The sequence below is a fragment of the Drosophila tropicalis genome, unplaced genomic scaffold (genome assembly GCF_018151085.1).
Source record: "Drosophila tropicalis isolate 14030-0801.00 unplaced genomic scaffold, ASM1815108v1 contig_845, whole genome shotgun sequence".
NCBI classification, from domain to species: Eukaryota; Metazoa; Arthropoda; class Insecta; order Diptera; family Drosophilidae; genus Drosophila; species Drosophila tropicalis.
The window spans coordinates 7,972,652-7,991,272 of NW_027173338.1; the positions used below are offsets into that span (position 1 = coordinate 7,972,652).

An 18,621-nucleotide genomic window follows, 5' to 3' on the forward strand; every position below is an offset into this window, starting at 1 on the left:
CGAACTGAAAAACTATTTTTCCTTTTCTTTTAAATAAATATACGTATTTCACAAAAATTATATACTTTATTTCGACATTAATATGACACAAAAAAGAGTAATGATTGTTAAAAAGGTGATTCATCTTTTATTAATTTGTTTAATTAATAGACTTTTGTTGAGAATATTTAGTTTAACTAAGAAATATTAAATTAAAATTAATTTTTTTAAATTCCAATAATGGGAATAGTTATATTTTTTTGCATCAGTTTCATGATACTTCTCAAATATTTATATTCTTACCAATTCAGTGACAAGTAACGGTTACATACAGAATTACTCTCATCTCTACAGCGCATTGTTGTTTGCCATATACAACCCTGTCACTGGCAATATCCAGCCCTGAACTGGCGCAAATGCAGAAAGTTAACACACACATACATATGCAAAAACAAGCAAAAAACACAACTAATTTCCCAGAAAAACGTTAAAAAAATGCTTTAAAAGATTTTGAAATATACACAAAAAATAATTTTGCATTGAAATCAACTATAACATGAGTAAATACTGTAAGTTTCAATGTTTTCAATGGTAATTTTCTTTGTGCTCTGTGTTTGTGGTGTCGCCTGTCTGTAATGTGTGCGCTTGATTGACTTTTTCTGTAGCGAAAAAGAATTAGCCGCAGGCAATATTTAACAAAACGCAAAGATAAATTTCATGAAAGTTTATTTTGTAATAAACATTTGCAATTGAGAAAGACTTTAAATGCGGACATAATGCTGCAAAGTGAGAAGTGAAGCCAACGGAAGTCATTAATCACGCTGCCGTCAAATCGGCGGGGCACCCTTGCATTTGACACTTAGCCAATGCGCAGCAGCTGCCTGTTAATGCAAATGCGAAAAAAATAAAGAAAAGTACTATTTACTTTTTTAAAGAAAAAGAAGCAGTAAACTGTAAAAAGGACGAATATGTCAGAATTGCCATATGGACTACACTTTGTGAATTTCCACATACATGTGTATAATTCTATACATATGCTTTGTGTATATGTGTGTGTGTGAGAATGCTTCTGACCAGGGACGGACTAGACCCAAAGGCTCCCCATATACATTTTAATTATAGCCTTAAGGAATGCAAAGCAATTTTTTCTTTGGCATTATTTTTAGTAGAAACCTATTTACAAATTCAGGATAACGCGATCTTTTTAAATTTCACTCCTATTAGGATTGTGAACCTGTTTAGGGATTCTTTCGTAGACAGGTGACAACATCTGATATCACATAAAGGCCAAAATGGTTGATTAATTACTAACTTGGTTACCATTTTTCTTTTCTACAGTTTCCAAATGAATGAGGTATAAATGTCATTGGACTAAGATTTGATACGATCTCCTCCTGTGTACCATCCATCGGCATCAATATGAATCCAGCCGATGGCTTGCGCATGATGTGGATGAGTAGCCAATATAATTCGGAACGCATTTCATTGGAGGATGCAGCCACAATATTGGGACATCCCACAGTTGGACTTTCTGTTATGGAGGATATGCAACATCAACCAACTTTGGTGAGTACAAAAACGGCATAAGTTTTGTGTAAAGTAAAGGAAGCCAATCTCTCTGAAAGTAAAATATATACATATATATAAAGAAAAAAAATATAAAAGATGAGCCATCTAGAGGTTATAGAAGGCTCTTCTATTGTATTTGTTAACCAAACAAACCCAAATTCCTTTAGGTTAAATCATTTACCTTGGGGATTGGCCAATCTCTCTTAACAAATTGGAATTTGTTTACTTATTTCTTCTACTTTCTTTTCTATGATTTATGTGTATATTGGTTACAAATTAAAAAACAAACGAAAAATATAATATAAATTCACACACCAACCACCAACCACACCCCGATATCAAAACAAAAAATCTAAAAACAAACAAACAAAACAATTCACAAATACCACACAACTTTAATATCAACAAAAGGATATGAATCCAATGATGAGCCTTGTTGGGGGGGATTTCACCGGTCAGGCTGCTGCAGCGGCTGCAGCGCTGGGCGTTCAACCGGGCACACTGATAGCCACCAATACAAATAATCTCTATGGCTTTGCCCATATGGGCGGATTGCAGCAGCAGCTATTACAGCAATCTGCAGCCGCTGCCGTGTTCCAGAATTACGCCGAAGTAACGGCCAGTGTGGAGGGTATGGGTGTTGGACATCATCTGATACAAGATCCAAATGGCTTACTCAGTACCGATCAAGTGCTTCAGGATGATGATGATGCACAGCAACAACATCAGCAGCAGCAAATCTATGGCCAAATTGAAGATGCCTACGATGACGGTTCTTCGGTATTGCAGCCCAAACAGGAGATAATCAACATTGATGACTTTGTGATGATGAATGAGGATAATAATTCCTATGATGACACAGATTTCATGAACTCCTCGGATAAGGATATATCACAATCATCTTCCTCGTGCATGGCACAAATGCCGGTTGGAAGTCTAACACCAGCTGGCTTATCATCTGTTAGCGGTGGTGTGGAGCATGATCTGCTAGTCCCCCTAGGTGATGGCCTATTGCATCATAAACTACTTGGAACAACTCTAACCTCCACCGCCACAATGTCCAACGCCAATGCCTTAATTACCAATAGCGTCAATCCATTTGGCAATATATTGATGAACAATGGAGAGACACCCATTATGGCTAAGCAAATACGATCATCATCATCATCGACGCAATCCTCCTACAGCATAGCTAAGGGTAGTGGCGGTGGCGGCGGTAATGGCAATATGATCGCCTCATCCACCGCGACCAACTCGTCATCATCGATCACCTCATCGCCCACAGGTTCATCCGTAATGCAGCGAGCCCCGCGAAAGACACGTAAAATCGAGCCAGTAAACAGGCCAGGACTTGTGTTAAAGACTCCAATTGCCTACAAAGGCAACATAGATCCATCGGTGATACCAATACAAAAAGATGGCATGGGTAAGGTTATTGTGTCCATCAAAACACACCTCACACTAGAATTGTTGATAGAAAAATATGTCGAATACAAAAATATAAAAAACAAAGAACGAAAAGCAAGAGGTCGAACATAAAAAATAACTTGTTGAAGAAACTCTCGTAATATTCTGATTGTAAAACAATTTAATCCACATGGTCAACGAAGATAATACATTTTCCAATTTCTTTAATTTTACCCATCAAAGAAATAACTAACAGCATTTAACAATATAAAATTGTAAATTATCACAATGATTATTTTGAAACCAGAAGAATTGCAATTGTGTACAATAATAGAATCTTAATTTTATAGTCAAAAAACTTATGTATCTATCACAACAAATTTTGACGTTTTGTAATGGGTCAAGTTTGAAATTTGTGAATAGTTCTGTTATCTATGTAATTAATTTTGACAGTTTTACATTTCTGTCAATTTCGCCATTTGACAGACCAGGTCCTTTGAATAATCGATTATAATCAAACCTTTCGATTGCAATTCTTCTGCACTTTCATCACGTAGTATATATGTATATATATTTATTCCTTTATGTAGTAAAGAAATTTGCACTTTATTTATTTTGGCAACCCTAAATTTTAATATCGATTGTCGCACTTGTCGCAACTTGGCAGCATTTCTTCTTCTTAATGGTCTTTTCCGCTTTTAACGCGAGAACTCGTGTTCATTCATTTTGTAACTGAGTTTACAATCTAAATTATTGAATCTATTCAAAACTGCAAAGAATATCTTTTAGAATACGCCAAACAACCTGGGTACGATTGATTTTTGAATTTCAAATCTGCTAAACTTAACTTGTCTCTTTTTTTTATGTTGATCTATTTTGGAAATAAATTCAGTTTTTAAAACTATGAGCATACTTTAAAGTTTAAACATCTATTAATCAAATAATAACTGAGTTTCCAAATCAAAGACCTTTTGTTTTAAGCAATTTAAAATTATTTAAAAGTATCAACAATCCTAGTTTTTTCTTCTATTATTTTCTTTTTTTTTTTTGTATTTAGTTTATTTTTTGAGTATATATTAATTTTTATGTTTTTTTATATAAAAAAATTATTTGCTTAGCAAGAATTTGGGTTTGTATGGGGGCAGGTAGAAAAAAGAACTAACTTAGAATATTGTTTTACAAAGATGTTAACAATGTTGTTAATAATTTTGAACTTGTTTTTTTTAATTATCGTTCTTTTTTATAGCTGTCTGTGAGCGTTGCGGTGCCATTGGTGTAAAGCATACATTCTATACGAAATCTCGACGCTTCTGCAGCATGGCCTGTGCCCGTGGTGAACTCTATTCGTTGGTATTGAATAGTAGTAAAATGGATGGCACTGCAGCACAAGTTAGTAGTAATTCACCAGGACCTGCGGGTAATTCGACTACCGCCGGACTGGATATGACAGACGATTGCATAAGTGATCCCACAGAGGAGTCGCCACATCAGCAGCAGCAGCATGAGCAGTTGCAGCAGCAATCGGATATTGAGTTGGCTCTACAAGCGGCTCACATTAAGAATGCCAATTATCGTTTCCGTATCACAGATCAATCAAAGATCACACAATTAAATGGTTTTGGTCAGCCAATGTCTTTGGGAGGCGATGCCGCAGCCAATACAATACAAATGGCCACCGATGAGACGATAGCCGCTTTGAATGGTGGCGATGTAGGCGATGCTGTCGCCCCAGCTGGCCAGGCAAATGGTGCGGGGCCGTATCTAAGCGCGGCGCCAACGCCCAAAGCTCTACGTCTGTTCAAAGACGTTTTTCCGCAGGATGATCTGCCACAAATACCAAAATACGAACGTCTTCCGGGTCCATGTCCGCAAATGGAGAAAATCAATAGTATACGAAGGCGTATGCATGATCCCACACACTCATATGATTGGCTATCTCGTCTGCGTAAAGAGGGGTTTAATGCGGCACCCGTAATCTGTTTTCCGCATGCTCCTGGCTGTGAGGTCTGGGATAATTTGGGTGTGGGCATGAAGGTTGAAGTGGAGAACACAGATTGCGATAATATAGAGGTGATTCAGCCGGGACAAACACCTACCTCATTCTGGGTGGCCACCATTCTGGAAATTAAGGGTTATAAGGCTCTAATGAGCTATGAAGGATTCGATACGGACTCCCATGATTTTTGGGTGAATCTCTGCAATGCTGAAGTCCATTCGGTTGGCTGGTGTGCCACAAGGGGCAAACCATTAATACCTCCGCGGACCATTGAGCATAAATATAAGGATTGGAAGGATTTTCTAGTGGGTCGTCTATCGGGTGCACGTACCCTGCCCTCCAATTTCTACAACAAAATCAACGATAGTCTTCAATCACGTTTTCGTCTTGGTCTGAATCTCGAGTGTGTCGATAAGGATCGCATCTCTCAGGTGCGTTTGGCCACTGTTACGAAAATAGTGGGCAAACGTCTATTTTTGCGTTACTTTGACTCGGATGATGGCTTCTGGTGTCACGAGGATTCACCAATTATACATCCTGTGGGGTGGGCAACAACAGTGGGTCATAATTTAGCTGCCCCCCAGGACTATCTTGAACGAATGCTGGGTAAGATTAACATCCAATAAGTAATTTAAAATACATAAATCTAAACCTTATTTAATCATCCAGCTGGTCGCGAGGCCATGATTGAAGTACATGAAGATGATGCCACCATTGAGCTGTTCAAAATGAATTTTACCTTTGATGAATACTTCTTGGATGGCAAAACGAATGGTTTTGTAGCAGGCATGAAAGTGGAAGCTGTTGACCCTTTAAATCTTTCCTCTATTTGTCCGGCCACTGTGATGGCTGTATTGAAATTTGGCTACATGATGATACGTATTGATTCGTATCAACCAGATGAATCTGGGTCGGATTGGTGAGAAATCTATAATCTTCACAGATCTCTTAACTAAATGGAATTCTTCTTATTTTTGGTATAGGTTCTGCTATCACGAGAAGTCACCGTGCATTTTTCCCGCAGGCTTTTGTGCGAGCAACAACATTACAGTGACTCCTCCAAATGGCTATGAGGCCGGCACATTCACCTGGGAGCGTTATCTACGTGATACGGGCACTGTAGCCGCCGCACAGCATCTATTTCATCGTGTTGTTCCAAATCATGGTTTCGAGGCTGGCATGAGTCTCGAATGTGCTGATCTAATGGATCCACGTCTGGTTTGTGTAGCCACAGTCGCTCGTGTCGTGGGTCGTCTGCTGAAAGTTCATTTCGATGGCTGGACGGATGAGTATGATCAATGGTTAGATTGCGAATCGGCCGACATCTATCCAGTGGGCTGGTGTGTTCTGGTGGGACACAAACTGGAAGGACCACCAAGAGTTACCTATCAGCCAGTCGTAAAACCAGCACCAAAACCAAAAGTGCAGAGAAAACGTAAACCCAAAAAGGGTGTAACGTCTGCGCCAGGAGTTAAGCAGCAACATGACAATCAAGCACCATCCGGTAAGTATAAATAAAATCCATGCCAAGCACTATAGTCTCTACATTCTGATATTCTCTCTTTCAGTTAAACCTCGCACTATTGCCTTAAAGACCACACCCCACTTGCCCAAGCTGAGCATTAAACTGGAACTAAAACCAGAGCATCACAATGCTGCCTTCTATGAGAATAATCAACCCGAAGAGGATGATGACGACGATGCCGATGGTGATGGCGATGCTGATGGTGACGGCAGTACCAGTCACATGTCTGAGCAGTCAACTACCCACTCCTCCACTGATCAGATGATCCTCCATGGGGTTGCATCCACCAACGCTTCTGTCTCGACAACAGCAATCGCCGGCTCAACGGTAATTCCTGCTGCATCTGCTGCTGCTGCTACTGTTGCAGGCAACAACAAAATGGTAATGAAAAAATCTTCCACTACTAAATCACCTGCCCCACCAATTGTGGGACGCAAAGCCACTAGTTACATTGCGGTGAGTACGTAGAGAGATAATAGTGCGTATATAGTGTATGATCATGATCATTGTCATAATTATCATCGCCATCGACATCGTTATCCTACCAAGCCGCCTGCCTGCCTGCTTGCCTACCAGTCTGCCTGTTGTCCAGCTGTCATGTATTGCGGTCATATTCAAAATACAGAGCACAGTGAATAAGTTGCTAAGGCAAATGAAACAAACTTAAATTTAAATTTACCAAATATTTGCTGCAACATCGTTCACTGTGCCTCTCGTTTTTTGTTTGCTATCGAATCTATAGATTTTTTTTTTTGTTTGTAACTAGATCCATTTTGCGAAAAAGCAAACAATTTTTGTATATAATTTTATTTTACTTACGCACTGTTATTTTTGGTACTTGCAACATCATTGCTCCCACATAGCCAATCCAGCCCAACTAACTGAAACCCTAAACCATCACATCTATCCCTTTGCCTGTTCCCGCCAACACAAACAAATCATTCGAATGAACACAAGCAAGTTTTTTAAACTAAAAAACTAATTGAATCCATTTATTTTACCCCCCCTACAGAATTCCTCTGCGACCAATAGCAAGTACATTCCACGACTGGCCGATATTGATTCAAATGATGCGCATTTGGATCTCATACCAGATACCTGGAACGTCTACGATGTATCGCAATTTCTGCGCGTTAATGACTGTACGCCGCATTGCGACACATTTAGCCGGAATAAGATTGATGGCAAACGTTTGCTACAGTTAACAAAGGATGATATAATGCCATTGCTTGGAATGAAAGTGGGACCAGCGTTAAAAATCTCCGACCTCATTGCCAAGTTAAAGTGCAAAATAAATCCGGGCAAGGCCAGAATACCCAAGACCAATAAATCATCATTTTTATAGTGCGGGATTTTTAGTTTTTATGCAATTTTATGATTTTGTAATATTTGGATTTGATTTGTCTAAACGAAAGTTGTCACCGATAGACATTATACATGGGAAGAAGACAGTTAAATCCTCTTCCTTTTGGGGATATATCAATCATATATAGATATATAATTTATATTTGTATATCCTAAAGTATTTTTGTTAGCACTTGAAATCGAAACACATACGTTGCCTAGAATGGATTTTAACCAATCCATAATACAATTTGTATAACTAACTCAAGTCTCACAGCGCGTTATTTTATATTATATATTATGATTATTATACATACACTTATATCATTAATAGATATATCATAGTCTGTAGAAGGTATGCTCATGTTATATCAGTCAGAGTTTCTATATATAGTATATATAAGTTTTTTTTTTTGTGAGGATGAACACTGCGGAATACATTTTTATCACAAACACGCATATTTTTGTAATCTAAACAAAAGCAATTCATAAAACTTAGTTCTGCTAATTGTACATACATAATTCATAATATCGCAGAACTAACTCGAGCGAATACCAAAATCACATACCATCACCTCCCGCCCCTCACATATTTTACATTCTGTTTAGAGCAAATCAATTGAGAAATCAGGCAGCATAATTAGCGTATACATATGTATGTAGTTATCTGAGTTAAGCGTAAATGAAACCTCTCACATCCTTTAATTCAAATAAATGATATCCAGTCATAAAGCGCTCGATTCCAGAACTTTTTTTCTCCCAGACATACAAAATCTTACTTTATTTGAGAGATGGCATGAGTTGTTAAGCAAAAAACTTGTATGTAAAACTCCACTCCCCCCTTTTCAAAAATGAAAATGTAAACCTTAAATATATTAGCGTATGTAATTATAGTGTACTCTTAAGTAACAAGCTAATGTCAAAACACAAAGCAAAATACTTAATAAAAACGAATTCAAAATTGCAAGTATTGAAAAAATGTTGGTTTTATTTGGGGGTATTTCGAAAAACAGGATATTTTATCTGAATCAGTATAGTAAATACTGAACTCAGAACTCAGATCGTGTTTAATTTTCAAAAATTTAGGTTTTAAAAATGAGCATAAATTATCGAAGGAGGAAAAGAAAACTGTCGAAAAAAAGTTTTAAAGATTTCTTGGAAATTGACAAACGTCGTTAGGAACCGAAAGAAGAATATATAATTAACCCTATAATATATGAGCTTGGAGTTTAAGCTTCATACTGCCAAGATTTCAATTTATTGAAAGGGATTTCTCCTTTTAATAATTTATATATAATATATTGTCAATTATTTATACTATATTTTCCAATACTTAGTTCCTGAAGCATTTGAAAATTTTTATATATTCACATACAATTCATGACTTCTTATTTCTTGTTAATCTGCATTAAACTCTTACATATTATTTTTTTGCAATTTTTTCGTTAAAAAATTGATGTGAGTTTTCTTTACCTAAATTTCCAAGTGTTCATAACCATTTTAAAATGTGAGGTATTGAATTTGATCAAAATACCGATCCATTAAAAAATATTACTATCTTTAAGGGACAACACATTTTGAATAGTTGTTAAATTTTCCATCATTTTTATTCACTTTAATGCGATGATTTAGAGACCACCATGGTAGCAAGAGATAACGAGAAATCAGGGTTCGATTCTGGATATCGAACCTAAGAAACGGCCATCCCATCCCACTCCCAGCTCGGGGGAAGTTCTGATGAAAAATAACACTACCGGATTTATATCCGATCCGCCTTTAAATCAAATACAATCAATACTGTGTGGAACTAGGAAATCGTACTTCTTGGGGTATAGCTCATAGCAGGAATACATAGTTCCACCACAAAGTAAAGCAGAGCGACTGGTGTGATTGTCCCATTTAGTTCAAAAATTGGCAGATCAGTTTTACACGGAACATAGTTATTAAAATTTAAACTAAACAAAAAATTTGTTGAAATAAAAGACTTGCGATTTTAGTTTAAGTATGTATATATGTAGGCATATACATATATGTATTTTGGATATTAATACAGTTCTTTTCTGACAATATTTACACTCTATATGCGTTTGGTGGCTAAACATTTATACTAAATTGTGTGCTTGCTTTTTGCATTGTTTTCTTCTTTAATTATTATGCTTTTTTTTTTGATTACCGTTCACATCAAATGACAAACTCTGGATTCATATTCTATTGAAAATATCTAATATTATAAATATACGTGTTTACATATATATTTATAATAGTAGTTGTGTGTGTGTGTGTGTCGTATAAAAATGTGCATTAAAGTATTAGTTGCCATAACCGAAGAATTTAGAATTGTATAGAGTATAGTAGAAATAAAGGACAAAAATAAAAAAAAGGGATTCAATATACATTAATTCAACTCAATATACAAAAAAGTGTGTGTGTGTGTGTGCTTATATACAGGGTGTTGTTGTGTACTTTAATATGATTTTGTCTAGGTTACTTAAACTATTACATATAATAAATGTATAGAATAATAATATTTGTATAATTTTATGCTTATTTATCTAGAAAAATTTTTTTTTTCAGTTGAGGCTTAAGATGAAATCTTTATCAAATACCGAAAAAAGAAATCTGCGCTTTCGCGTCTTTTTTTAAAAAGGCCTCAATAACAACTTAATATGATAAAATACTAACATTTACAGCATTCCGTGATATTTTATATAATATAAATAAAAAACCTAACATAAGAAGGAAACGAATATCATTAAAGAAAAGGTAAGGGCAGAGAAAGATGGGTAGTGGTACAAGGAGAATGGTGGTAATCTTAAAATCATCCAAGCCTCCTGTGAGTACAATTTCTTTTTTTTAGCGCCGAGCTTCTCTGGACAAATAGAATAATAAATATGTATATGAATCTAACCTAAATAAATTTATATAGCTAATGCTGCTGGAGCAGGCGGAGGACTCTTCTCTAGTTTATACTCGGCCTCTTGGCTTGGTCGCCGCTTCTTTAGCGGCGTTACCTCGTCGTCGTCCTCGTTGCTATTACTGGCCACAGCTAATCTCTTTTGGCTGGGACTGAGACAATTGCTATCAGCTTTGTCGGTCGGGACGAGAGGGCAGACATCCAGGGTGCTACTACTACCTACTGCTGTTGATACCGCTCCTACACTACTGGCTATCTCTGTGACAATATGAGCCTCTAGCGAAGGCGGTAATAAAGGAGACAGGGGTGTGGCATTCAAGTCAAAAGCATCTTCCCCATCATTATCATCATCATCGAGTTCATGGGAAAATATATCATGGCCATGTCTACCACCATCATCATCATCATCGTCGCTATAATCATCCCAAGAGACCTGAGCTCCCGGGAATACATAGGAGTAATTATTGCTATGGCAATAGAAGGTTCCCGATTGCAATCGCTCGCCTGCAGTTTGTCGTTTAATTCGCTGCGGCTGCATGGGAGTTAGACTCGGTGCCGCTGTCTTGGTCTCCTGGACAAGATTGCGGTTAACCATACGGGGATCTTGTTCGCATTGCTCGATGCCACTATCCTTGGATGAATCAATCGACAAATGGCGATAGCTAGGACCAGTACTTAGACCAGTTGGAGTTGCCGTCTCATTGAGTTCCACCAGTATATCTGATTTGATGCGCTCAATGGCAGCCCGATCGGCAGAGGAGGACTCAAAGCCACTATCTGAGCAAGTTCCAGCTGCTGAGCCATTCGATTTAAGCGATTGAGTATCTGTAGAGTCCAACAATTGTTGGGCATATTGACACGGATGATAGTGGTGGCGATGCTGATGATGATGCTCTGGCGGCATTAATTCTTTTGATTCCTGGAGAATCATGTCATTGCAGCACAGCTGTTGCCAGGTTGGATCTTCGCCAGAGCTTGACAATCGATGACATATTTGATTAATTATAACATCCGAATCTCCCAATAATTCCACATCGAATTTTAAATGATGCAACTGCTCACGATTTATTAAAATCTGTGGCACGGAGCCCGGAATGCTACTTGGTATATGAGCCACCGGGCGTACCTTAAGCGATGACCCAATGACAATTAGCAAATCGCATTTATCCTTATCTGTGGCCATTACTGTATGATACTCATCTGGCAAACCTACATAAGATCAAACGAAATAGAGAGAAAAAACAAATGGACACAAATGGATTATTCTTATGCTCCAAACAATGTTTATTGTTGCAATAATAAACAAACAGCTTATCAATTAGATATGTTCACTTACCTTCACCAAAGAAGACAATGTCTGGCTTCATGATGCCGTTCTCCACAAGCTGTTTAAGTTCATCTTCGGTAACAGCCACCGATGCATCGACACTCTGCTCCTTATGAGGCTGACATTGTGGGCAGACTGGAATGCGTTGAGCAAAGATATCCTTGCGCAAGGCATCGGCATTGCACTTGTATTTGCATTTGGTGCACGAGGCCGTAGAGAATGAACCATGACACTCGATGACCCTTTGGATGCCAGCCACCTGTTCTAAGGTGTCAATATTTTGGGTATAATTTCGCAACAATTTACCCTTCGTTTCCAACATTTTGATGAAACGATGACATGGCGATGGTTTAAATTCACCAGGATATATTTCTCGAGCGAATTTATAGAATGGACGAGGATCACGCTTGAAATAATTAATATCAAACATGGCTTGCGGATCGGGAAGATCGGGGAAATCGTGAGCCAAGCGGGCATAAATGCCATTGGTGGAACGAAAATCGGGAATGCCACATGAAACAGATACCCCTGCACCAGTTAGAACAATGATACGTTGTGATTTTTGTAGCAAATCAATCACATCGTCAAATGTATTGACATGCTGGAGTTTGGATCGTCGTTTAGGTTCATTCAATAGATGAGCCAAATAATCCCAGAGTACAGAGTCATCGGGCAAATCAGAGCTGGTGGTGGCAAAATGTGGCATGATGCTGGCAATTACCTGACGGGGCACACGACCCGTATAAAATTCACGTTGAAGCCAACGAAGTTTAAAGTCAGTAGAACTTCCGCCGCCGCCGTCATCCATGCCATTAACACCACCACCCATTATTGATGAACAATCTGAACTAGAATTTGAATCATCCTCTCCCTCCTCCTCGTCGTCGTCATCATCATCGTCGTCGTCGTCACATTCAGAGGACACAGAGGCATCCTCATCTTCGTCTTCTTCCTCTTCTGTATTTGGAACAACTGTTTGAATTTTCTGTTTGGCGCACATCTGTATTGCTGCTTCCTCTTCTTCTACTGTTTTTGTTTTGTTTGCTGTTGCTTCTGCTTCTGATTTGCTTGTAGTTGTTGTTGTGAGAATTTCGGCGCCAAAATCAAAATTCGTTAATTTCGTACTTTCATCGCAAACTTCATCCATTAAATCTTTGGCATTTACTGTGATATTTGAAGCCAATCGTATTTCATCATAATTCTCCATCATTTTCGAGATTTCTCTGTCAATACAGTTTTGCTTCCTTTGCTGGTACCATTAAATTTCTATTGCTCTGGTGTTTTTGTCTGCTAGTGTTGCCTACTGCTTCTTCTTCCTCGTCGTCGTCTTGTTGCTACTGCGCTGTTGCTGCTTTCTCACGTTCCGTTTTCACCGCTCTTTCGTTGGTACACACAAAATCTTTTCTTCCTCTGCTTCGTACTTATATTCAGCTTGAGGAAAAAAATTTTTTTCTATCCAAAAAAATTCGCAAAATTACCCAAAAATTTTTCTAAATACTTGAAATTTTTTTAACACTTTTTTAAAATTTTGAAAAATTTATTTAATTAATTTATTTTAAATTTTTTCGTAATTTTTTTCGACGTAATTTCTGGAAAATTTTCCGATGAAAAAACCAAGATGGCACACACGTAGATGTGTGAGTGCGTATGAGTGTTACCAAAGGGCGTTGGCTCGAATTGTCCTAACGCATTGGCTAAAATGGTATAACGCTTTTCAAAAAATGCTAAAATACGGTCTCTTTAATTATACCTTTTGCAACACTACTACTTTTTCATTAACTTTTGCACAGTGGTAAGGCATTGTTGGGGAACCCATATGAATTTACAAACATTAAATAAGATTACATAAAACTCTTAACATAACAAACAATAAAATAAATGTAAGTAATGTTGGCAATCAAAAAATAAATATTTGCATAACAATTTATTTTTGTAAAGTTTTTGTGCTGAAAATATATCTACCAATTCTGATTCGACAAATAAAATCTTTTCATATGATTGCACCACTGTTCCAGCTCCGGCTCATCAATATGAAGTGAAAACAGTGTCATACAATACCAAAAATTTGTCTGTGCACAAAAACAATGTTTATTTGATTTAGTTTATAAGAGGTTTAGGCTAGCATAAAGGAAAAACAAGAAACACAATCGATCAATGGACAAGCTAAATTTATACGAAGTATTAGGTGTGGCACCAGATGCATCCGATGATGAGATTAAGAAGGTACGACTGTGGAATAGCTTAAACCATTTGGCTTGTGCACAATATGCATTTAATTTAACTTCTACTTTGATTAAACAGAACTATCGCAAATTGGCCAAAGAATTCCATCCAGATAAAAATCCTGAGGCGGGTGACAAGTTCAAGGAGATTTCATTCGCCTATGAGGTGCTGTCTGATCCAGAGAAGCGTCGGATCTATGACCGTTACGGTTTAAAGGGTTTGCAAGAGGGCATGGAAGGCTCTGCAGACCCCGCCGAATTTTTCTCCCAATTCTTTCCATTTGCCGGCAGCAGTGGACGCAGTGGAAAACGTGAGGGAAAAATTGTTGTAAAATTGGACCTGACGCTGGAAGAGATTTTCGAGGGTGGCATGAATAAGCCGGTGGAATACACACGCCAAAAGCTTTGTGTCCAATGTAATGGAGATGGTGGACCCAAAGAAGCACGTGACGAGTGTCAGACTTGCGGAGGGTCTGGCCGAGCGGCGGCATTTACGTTTATGGGACTCAACACTTTTGACACAGTAAGTCGGGAATGTAATTAAGGATGACTTGGCTTATGAGAATTTATCTTTCCATAATTTTAAGAGTTGTCCCTCATGCGAAGGCCGTGGATTCAGCATAAAGGAGTCTATGCTTTGTTCAACATGTCTTGGTCAAGGATTTGTTGAAGAGAAATTAGAACGCGATGTTAAAGTCGAGAAGGGAGTGCCACACATGATGAAGTTACCCTATCCCAATGAAGGGCATCAGATGCGAGGTGGAGAATTTGGTGATCTCATTGTAGTAATTGCCCAACTGGAGCATCCAGTATTTCTTCGTCGTCACGCCAATTTGTATATGAAGGATTTGAATATTAATTTAACTGAGGCTCTCTGTGGATACACTCATTGTTTCCAGCATCTGGATGGAAAAACTATTTGCATGAGCACACAACCGGGTGAAGTCCTTAAGCATAATCATATAAAAATGATTCGTGGTTGTGGCATGCCAGTTTTCAACAGTTCTTCGGATCGTGGAGATCTTTATATCAAATTTGTGGTTAATTTTCCGGAAAACAACTTTGCCAATCCTACACAACTGGCTACCCTCGAGGAGCTCTTGCCGGGGCGAGAGAAAATTGATATACCGTCCGGAGCCGAAGAAGTACAACTATCCGATTATAAGCCACATGCCCAACGACAGGCTCAACAGGAGGATGATGACGATGAATATGGAGCTGGTCAGTCACCACATTTTGAAAGTGTCCAGTGCCAGACAGCTTAGTTGTTGTGGCTATGGCTGTTGCAGGCTCGCTATCTTAGCCTTGATCTTTGGCATCTTCTGGGCACGCTAAGCGTGGATGAAGTTTGCTTTTTGGTGCCGCTAGTCGTCTTAATATTTATAGTATTGTTTTTCATACAGGAATGTTTGCTGTGACAAAAACTGATGTGGGTGATTCGAAACTTATCGATATTTATATTAGATCTTTAGTTTAGCTTAGCTCCGCGATATTTGTATTAATATGAACCAAATGTGACTATGTTTTACGTAAACCATGCTAAATTATGCAATATAACCATAATACTATTTAGTTTTCGTTGTTCGCCACCTACAAGTAACCATGTACACTAACACTGTAGAAATTATATCTATGTCAACGAACTTTTGCAAGTTTTATGTGTAAAATTTTGGTAAAATGAATAATCTTGTAAATGTGTAAACTTCTTACACATATACAAAAATGTTTGATTTTGAAAGTATTTTTGTCCAATAATAGGGAAATATTTGATTTCACATATTTCAATGGAACTTTTATTATACATCTTGCTTTAACTGAGTAGGAAAATATGTAAATTATTTAGAAATAGATTTGCTTAAGTCCAGGGGAACTTCTTCATCATGATTGGACTCTGGATTATATTGCATCCGTTTAGGGGGAGGAGAATTCATAACCAGAGAAGCATTATATCCAGCAAATGGGGGCACCGCAACTTTAGCATTATTATTGACAGTCTCAATTTTGGGTTTACTTAAATCCAAAGGTGGTTCCGAAATCTCTGAATTGTCGTCTTGCTCCATGGGCTCAAAAAGCTGTTCCAATTTATCACTGACGCGTGTTAATCCCCTAACCGAATCTTGATTTGCAACCAACTGATCTGCATTGACTTTCATTAAGGTTAAATATTGATTGTACTTGGCATAATTACGTCGTCCCGTCTCATCGTTCATCAAGACTTGAGCCTGATTGTGTGACTTATCCCTCATGGCCTTTAAGCGAATGTGCTTGGTAATGTCCCAGCGCCAATTGGAACGATACGAACACAAAGAGCATTCGAATGGCTTGCGATTTAAATGGCCAACAATGTGGACATGGAATCGCGAAGCTGTTGCAGCCCAAAATGTACAATGTGGACACTTAAATACCTTTTTCCAAGGAGTGAAATCGGTCACTTCTTCGATTGAAAGCTGATCTATGATCTATAATGGGGAGATGTGAAGATAAAATGTGGGCTTAAATATAAAGTGTTTAGTTCGTTGGTCACCCACCTCTCCATATCCCGGAGCCGTTTCTACGCCGCAATAACTCAAATCACTAGCAACCTGCGGCAGTTCCTCTTCAACTTGCTCCGACTCATTACAAAGTGGTAAAGCTGCCTGTGGCAAGTGTTGATTATTATTTCGCGAGATTGATGCACAAACTTGCAAATGTTTAATCAAATCTCCGGCATTTAGAACCTTTTGCTGACAATGAGAACAAGTTATAATATTTGTTTTACCCGGCTCACCATCGAAATCCAATTTCTTTGAAATGCCAGTTTTCCCTTCATTCTCCTCTAGATTGGGACGACCAAGGGCCTTCTGCTGACCTACAGTGGGTACATGATGATTCTGCTCATGTATGGTCAGCGATTGTTTGATATCGGAACTAAAATCACATACGCCACATTTGAATATACCATTGGCACCATGATTTTTCGTATGTCTGTCCAAATTCCATTTGTATGGTGTGTGAAAATCACATGAATTGCATTTAATCAATGGCATCGAATGGTATTTGACATGTTTCTTGAATCGGGCACGGATTGGTGTATTATACGAGCATTTCTTGCATTGATATTGAAGGGTATTGCTGTTGCTGCCATTCGGCGTTGGACTGCCCGAATTGGCTTCTTCAGAGTCATCAGAACTGCTGTTCTCCGGTTCCAATTTACAGGGCGCCTGTATGGTTGATCGTGCTGCTGGCAGTGGTATTGGCATCTTTCTGCATTGAAACTCAAAGGCCATGGAAAATATATTATTATTGTTAGACACAATATCTTGCAGTTGATGCAGCTCTTGTTGGCGATTGTAGGCCTCCATGCTGTGTCTAAGCTGTTGTTCCTGTTGCTGCAGCTCACATTTCAATTGCTCCAACGATGGTCCATTCTGTAGCATACGCAAGAGACCAGAGTTGATTGAGGGATTCACTGAAGAAGACGGTATTTCAATGCTCTCCTCCAAACGACGTTTGCGTAACTCACGACTAATATTTCGTTTGCCTCTCACAGGAACTCCAGCGATGCCCCCGGGTCCCACAGCGCCCACATCATCGGAACAGCCGTGCACCATTTTCATGTGCCTGACCAGCTTCTGGAAGTGACGTGACGCATAGAGGCATAGCTTGCATTCATTTATCACTATACGTTCGCCGTGTACATCACGCAAATGTGAGAGATGACTTCTAGGATTCTGCGTAAAAAAAGAGCACTGATTGCAACTATAATTCCGACGTATTTTGCACTGTGGTAAAACATCCTCATTGACAGTTGTAGTTTCGGTATTTGCTGTTGAAGGTCCATCTGTCACATTTTCATGACTCATCTGCACCAGCGGCATTGCTTCTACCAAGCGATTGGTCATACTATAATGTTCCAGTTGACGTTCCATTTGCGCTACATCCATTAAAGGATTTGCCTGGCGACTGGCATTAGCCTCGGAAACCTCCACAGGAGTTTGATAGACAGCTGCACCACTGACCAGACTACGTACCACCAACTGTCCCCCAGTACGTTCTACCATCGAGGGAACTTCCATATTCGTATGCTTTTTATGATTGAGCTTCACAGGAAATTTGCTTTTTTCGCCTGTTTTGTTTGTTTGTTTTGTGGTTCTCTGATGTTAAGCCTACGAGCACTGGTTTCTAACTGAATAACTGTGGGACCGTCAAGAAACGTCTTAACTTCTTTTTGAATGCCAAGCCTGCTGGGATGGTTTCTTTTTCATCAGTCTGTCAAAATAGAAGAGACCAAGTTTGCTGTAAATAACTGAAGATATAGGAATTAATTTTTTTTTTTTTTTAATATTAAAGTAAATTCAT

At 38.4% G+C, this 18,621-nt stretch overlaps 4 protein-coding genes across 6 annotated transcripts; 2 read left to right on the forward strand and 2 right to left on the reverse strand.

The window, feature by feature from the left end:
• Nucleotides 1-382: 382 nt before the first annotated feature.
• Sfmbt (Scm-related gene containing four mbt domains) lies at nucleotides 383-8,678 on the forward strand. 3 transcript variants are annotated; one of them, XM_068294501.1, is made up of 8 exons: nucleotides 383-548; nucleotides 1,318-1,545; nucleotides 1,960-2,974; nucleotides 4,202-5,557; nucleotides 5,621-5,870; nucleotides 5,935-6,455; nucleotides 6,520-6,932; nucleotides 7,489-8,678. In XM_068294501.1, the coding sequence occupies exons 2-8, from the start codon at nucleotides 1,399-1,401 to the stop codon at nucleotides 7,819-7,821; spliced, it is 4,035 nt and encodes a 1,344-aa protein (XP_068150602.1). In that variant the 5' UTR covers nucleotides 383-548; nucleotides 1,318-1,398; the 3' UTR covers nucleotides 7,822-8,678. The 3 variants fall into 3 exon arrangements, with proteins under 3 accessions (XP_068150602.1, XP_068150603.1, XP_068150604.1); XM_068294502.1 differs by having other exon boundaries at nucleotides 385-548; nucleotides 6,520-6,857; XM_068294503.1 differs by lacking the exons at nucleotides 383-548; nucleotides 1,960-2,974 and having other exon boundaries at nucleotides 1,408-1,545.
• A 1,133-nt stretch (nucleotides 8,679-9,811) lies between these two features.
• Nucleotides 9,812-13,701, reverse strand: Sirt1 (Sirtuin 1). Its single transcript, XM_068294184.1, has 2 exons — nucleotides 12,071-13,701; nucleotides 9,812-11,943 (listed from the first exon to the last, which is right to left on the reverse strand). The coding sequence occupies exons 1-2, from the start codon at nucleotides 13,269-13,271 to the stop codon at nucleotides 10,739-10,741; spliced, it is 2,406 nt and encodes an 801-aa protein (XP_068150285.1). The 5' UTR covers nucleotides 13,272-13,701; the 3' UTR covers nucleotides 9,812-10,738.
• A 392-nt stretch (nucleotides 13,702-14,093) lies between these two features.
• DnaJ-H (DnaJ homolog) lies at nucleotides 14,094-16,021 on the forward strand. Its single transcript, XM_068294186.1, has 3 exons — nucleotides 14,094-14,284; nucleotides 14,363-14,806; nucleotides 14,871-16,021. Exons 1-3 carry the CDS (start codon nucleotides 14,216-14,218, stop codon nucleotides 15,546-15,548), a joined length of 1,191 nt encoding a protein of 396 aa, XP_068150287.1. The 5' UTR covers nucleotides 14,094-14,215; the 3' UTR covers nucleotides 15,549-16,021.
• Nucleotides 16,022-16,048: 27 nt separating this feature from the next.
• On the reverse strand, nucleotides 16,049-18,422 carry kmg (kumgang). Its single transcript, XM_068294185.1, has 2 exons — nucleotides 16,812-18,422; nucleotides 16,049-16,742 (listed from the first exon to the last, which is right to left on the reverse strand). Exons 1-2 carry the CDS (start codon nucleotides 18,336-18,338, stop codon nucleotides 16,119-16,121), a joined length of 2,151 nt encoding a protein of 716 aa, XP_068150286.1. The 5' UTR covers nucleotides 18,339-18,422; the 3' UTR covers nucleotides 16,049-16,118.
• Between the last annotated feature and the right edge of the window lie 199 nt (nucleotides 18,423-18,621).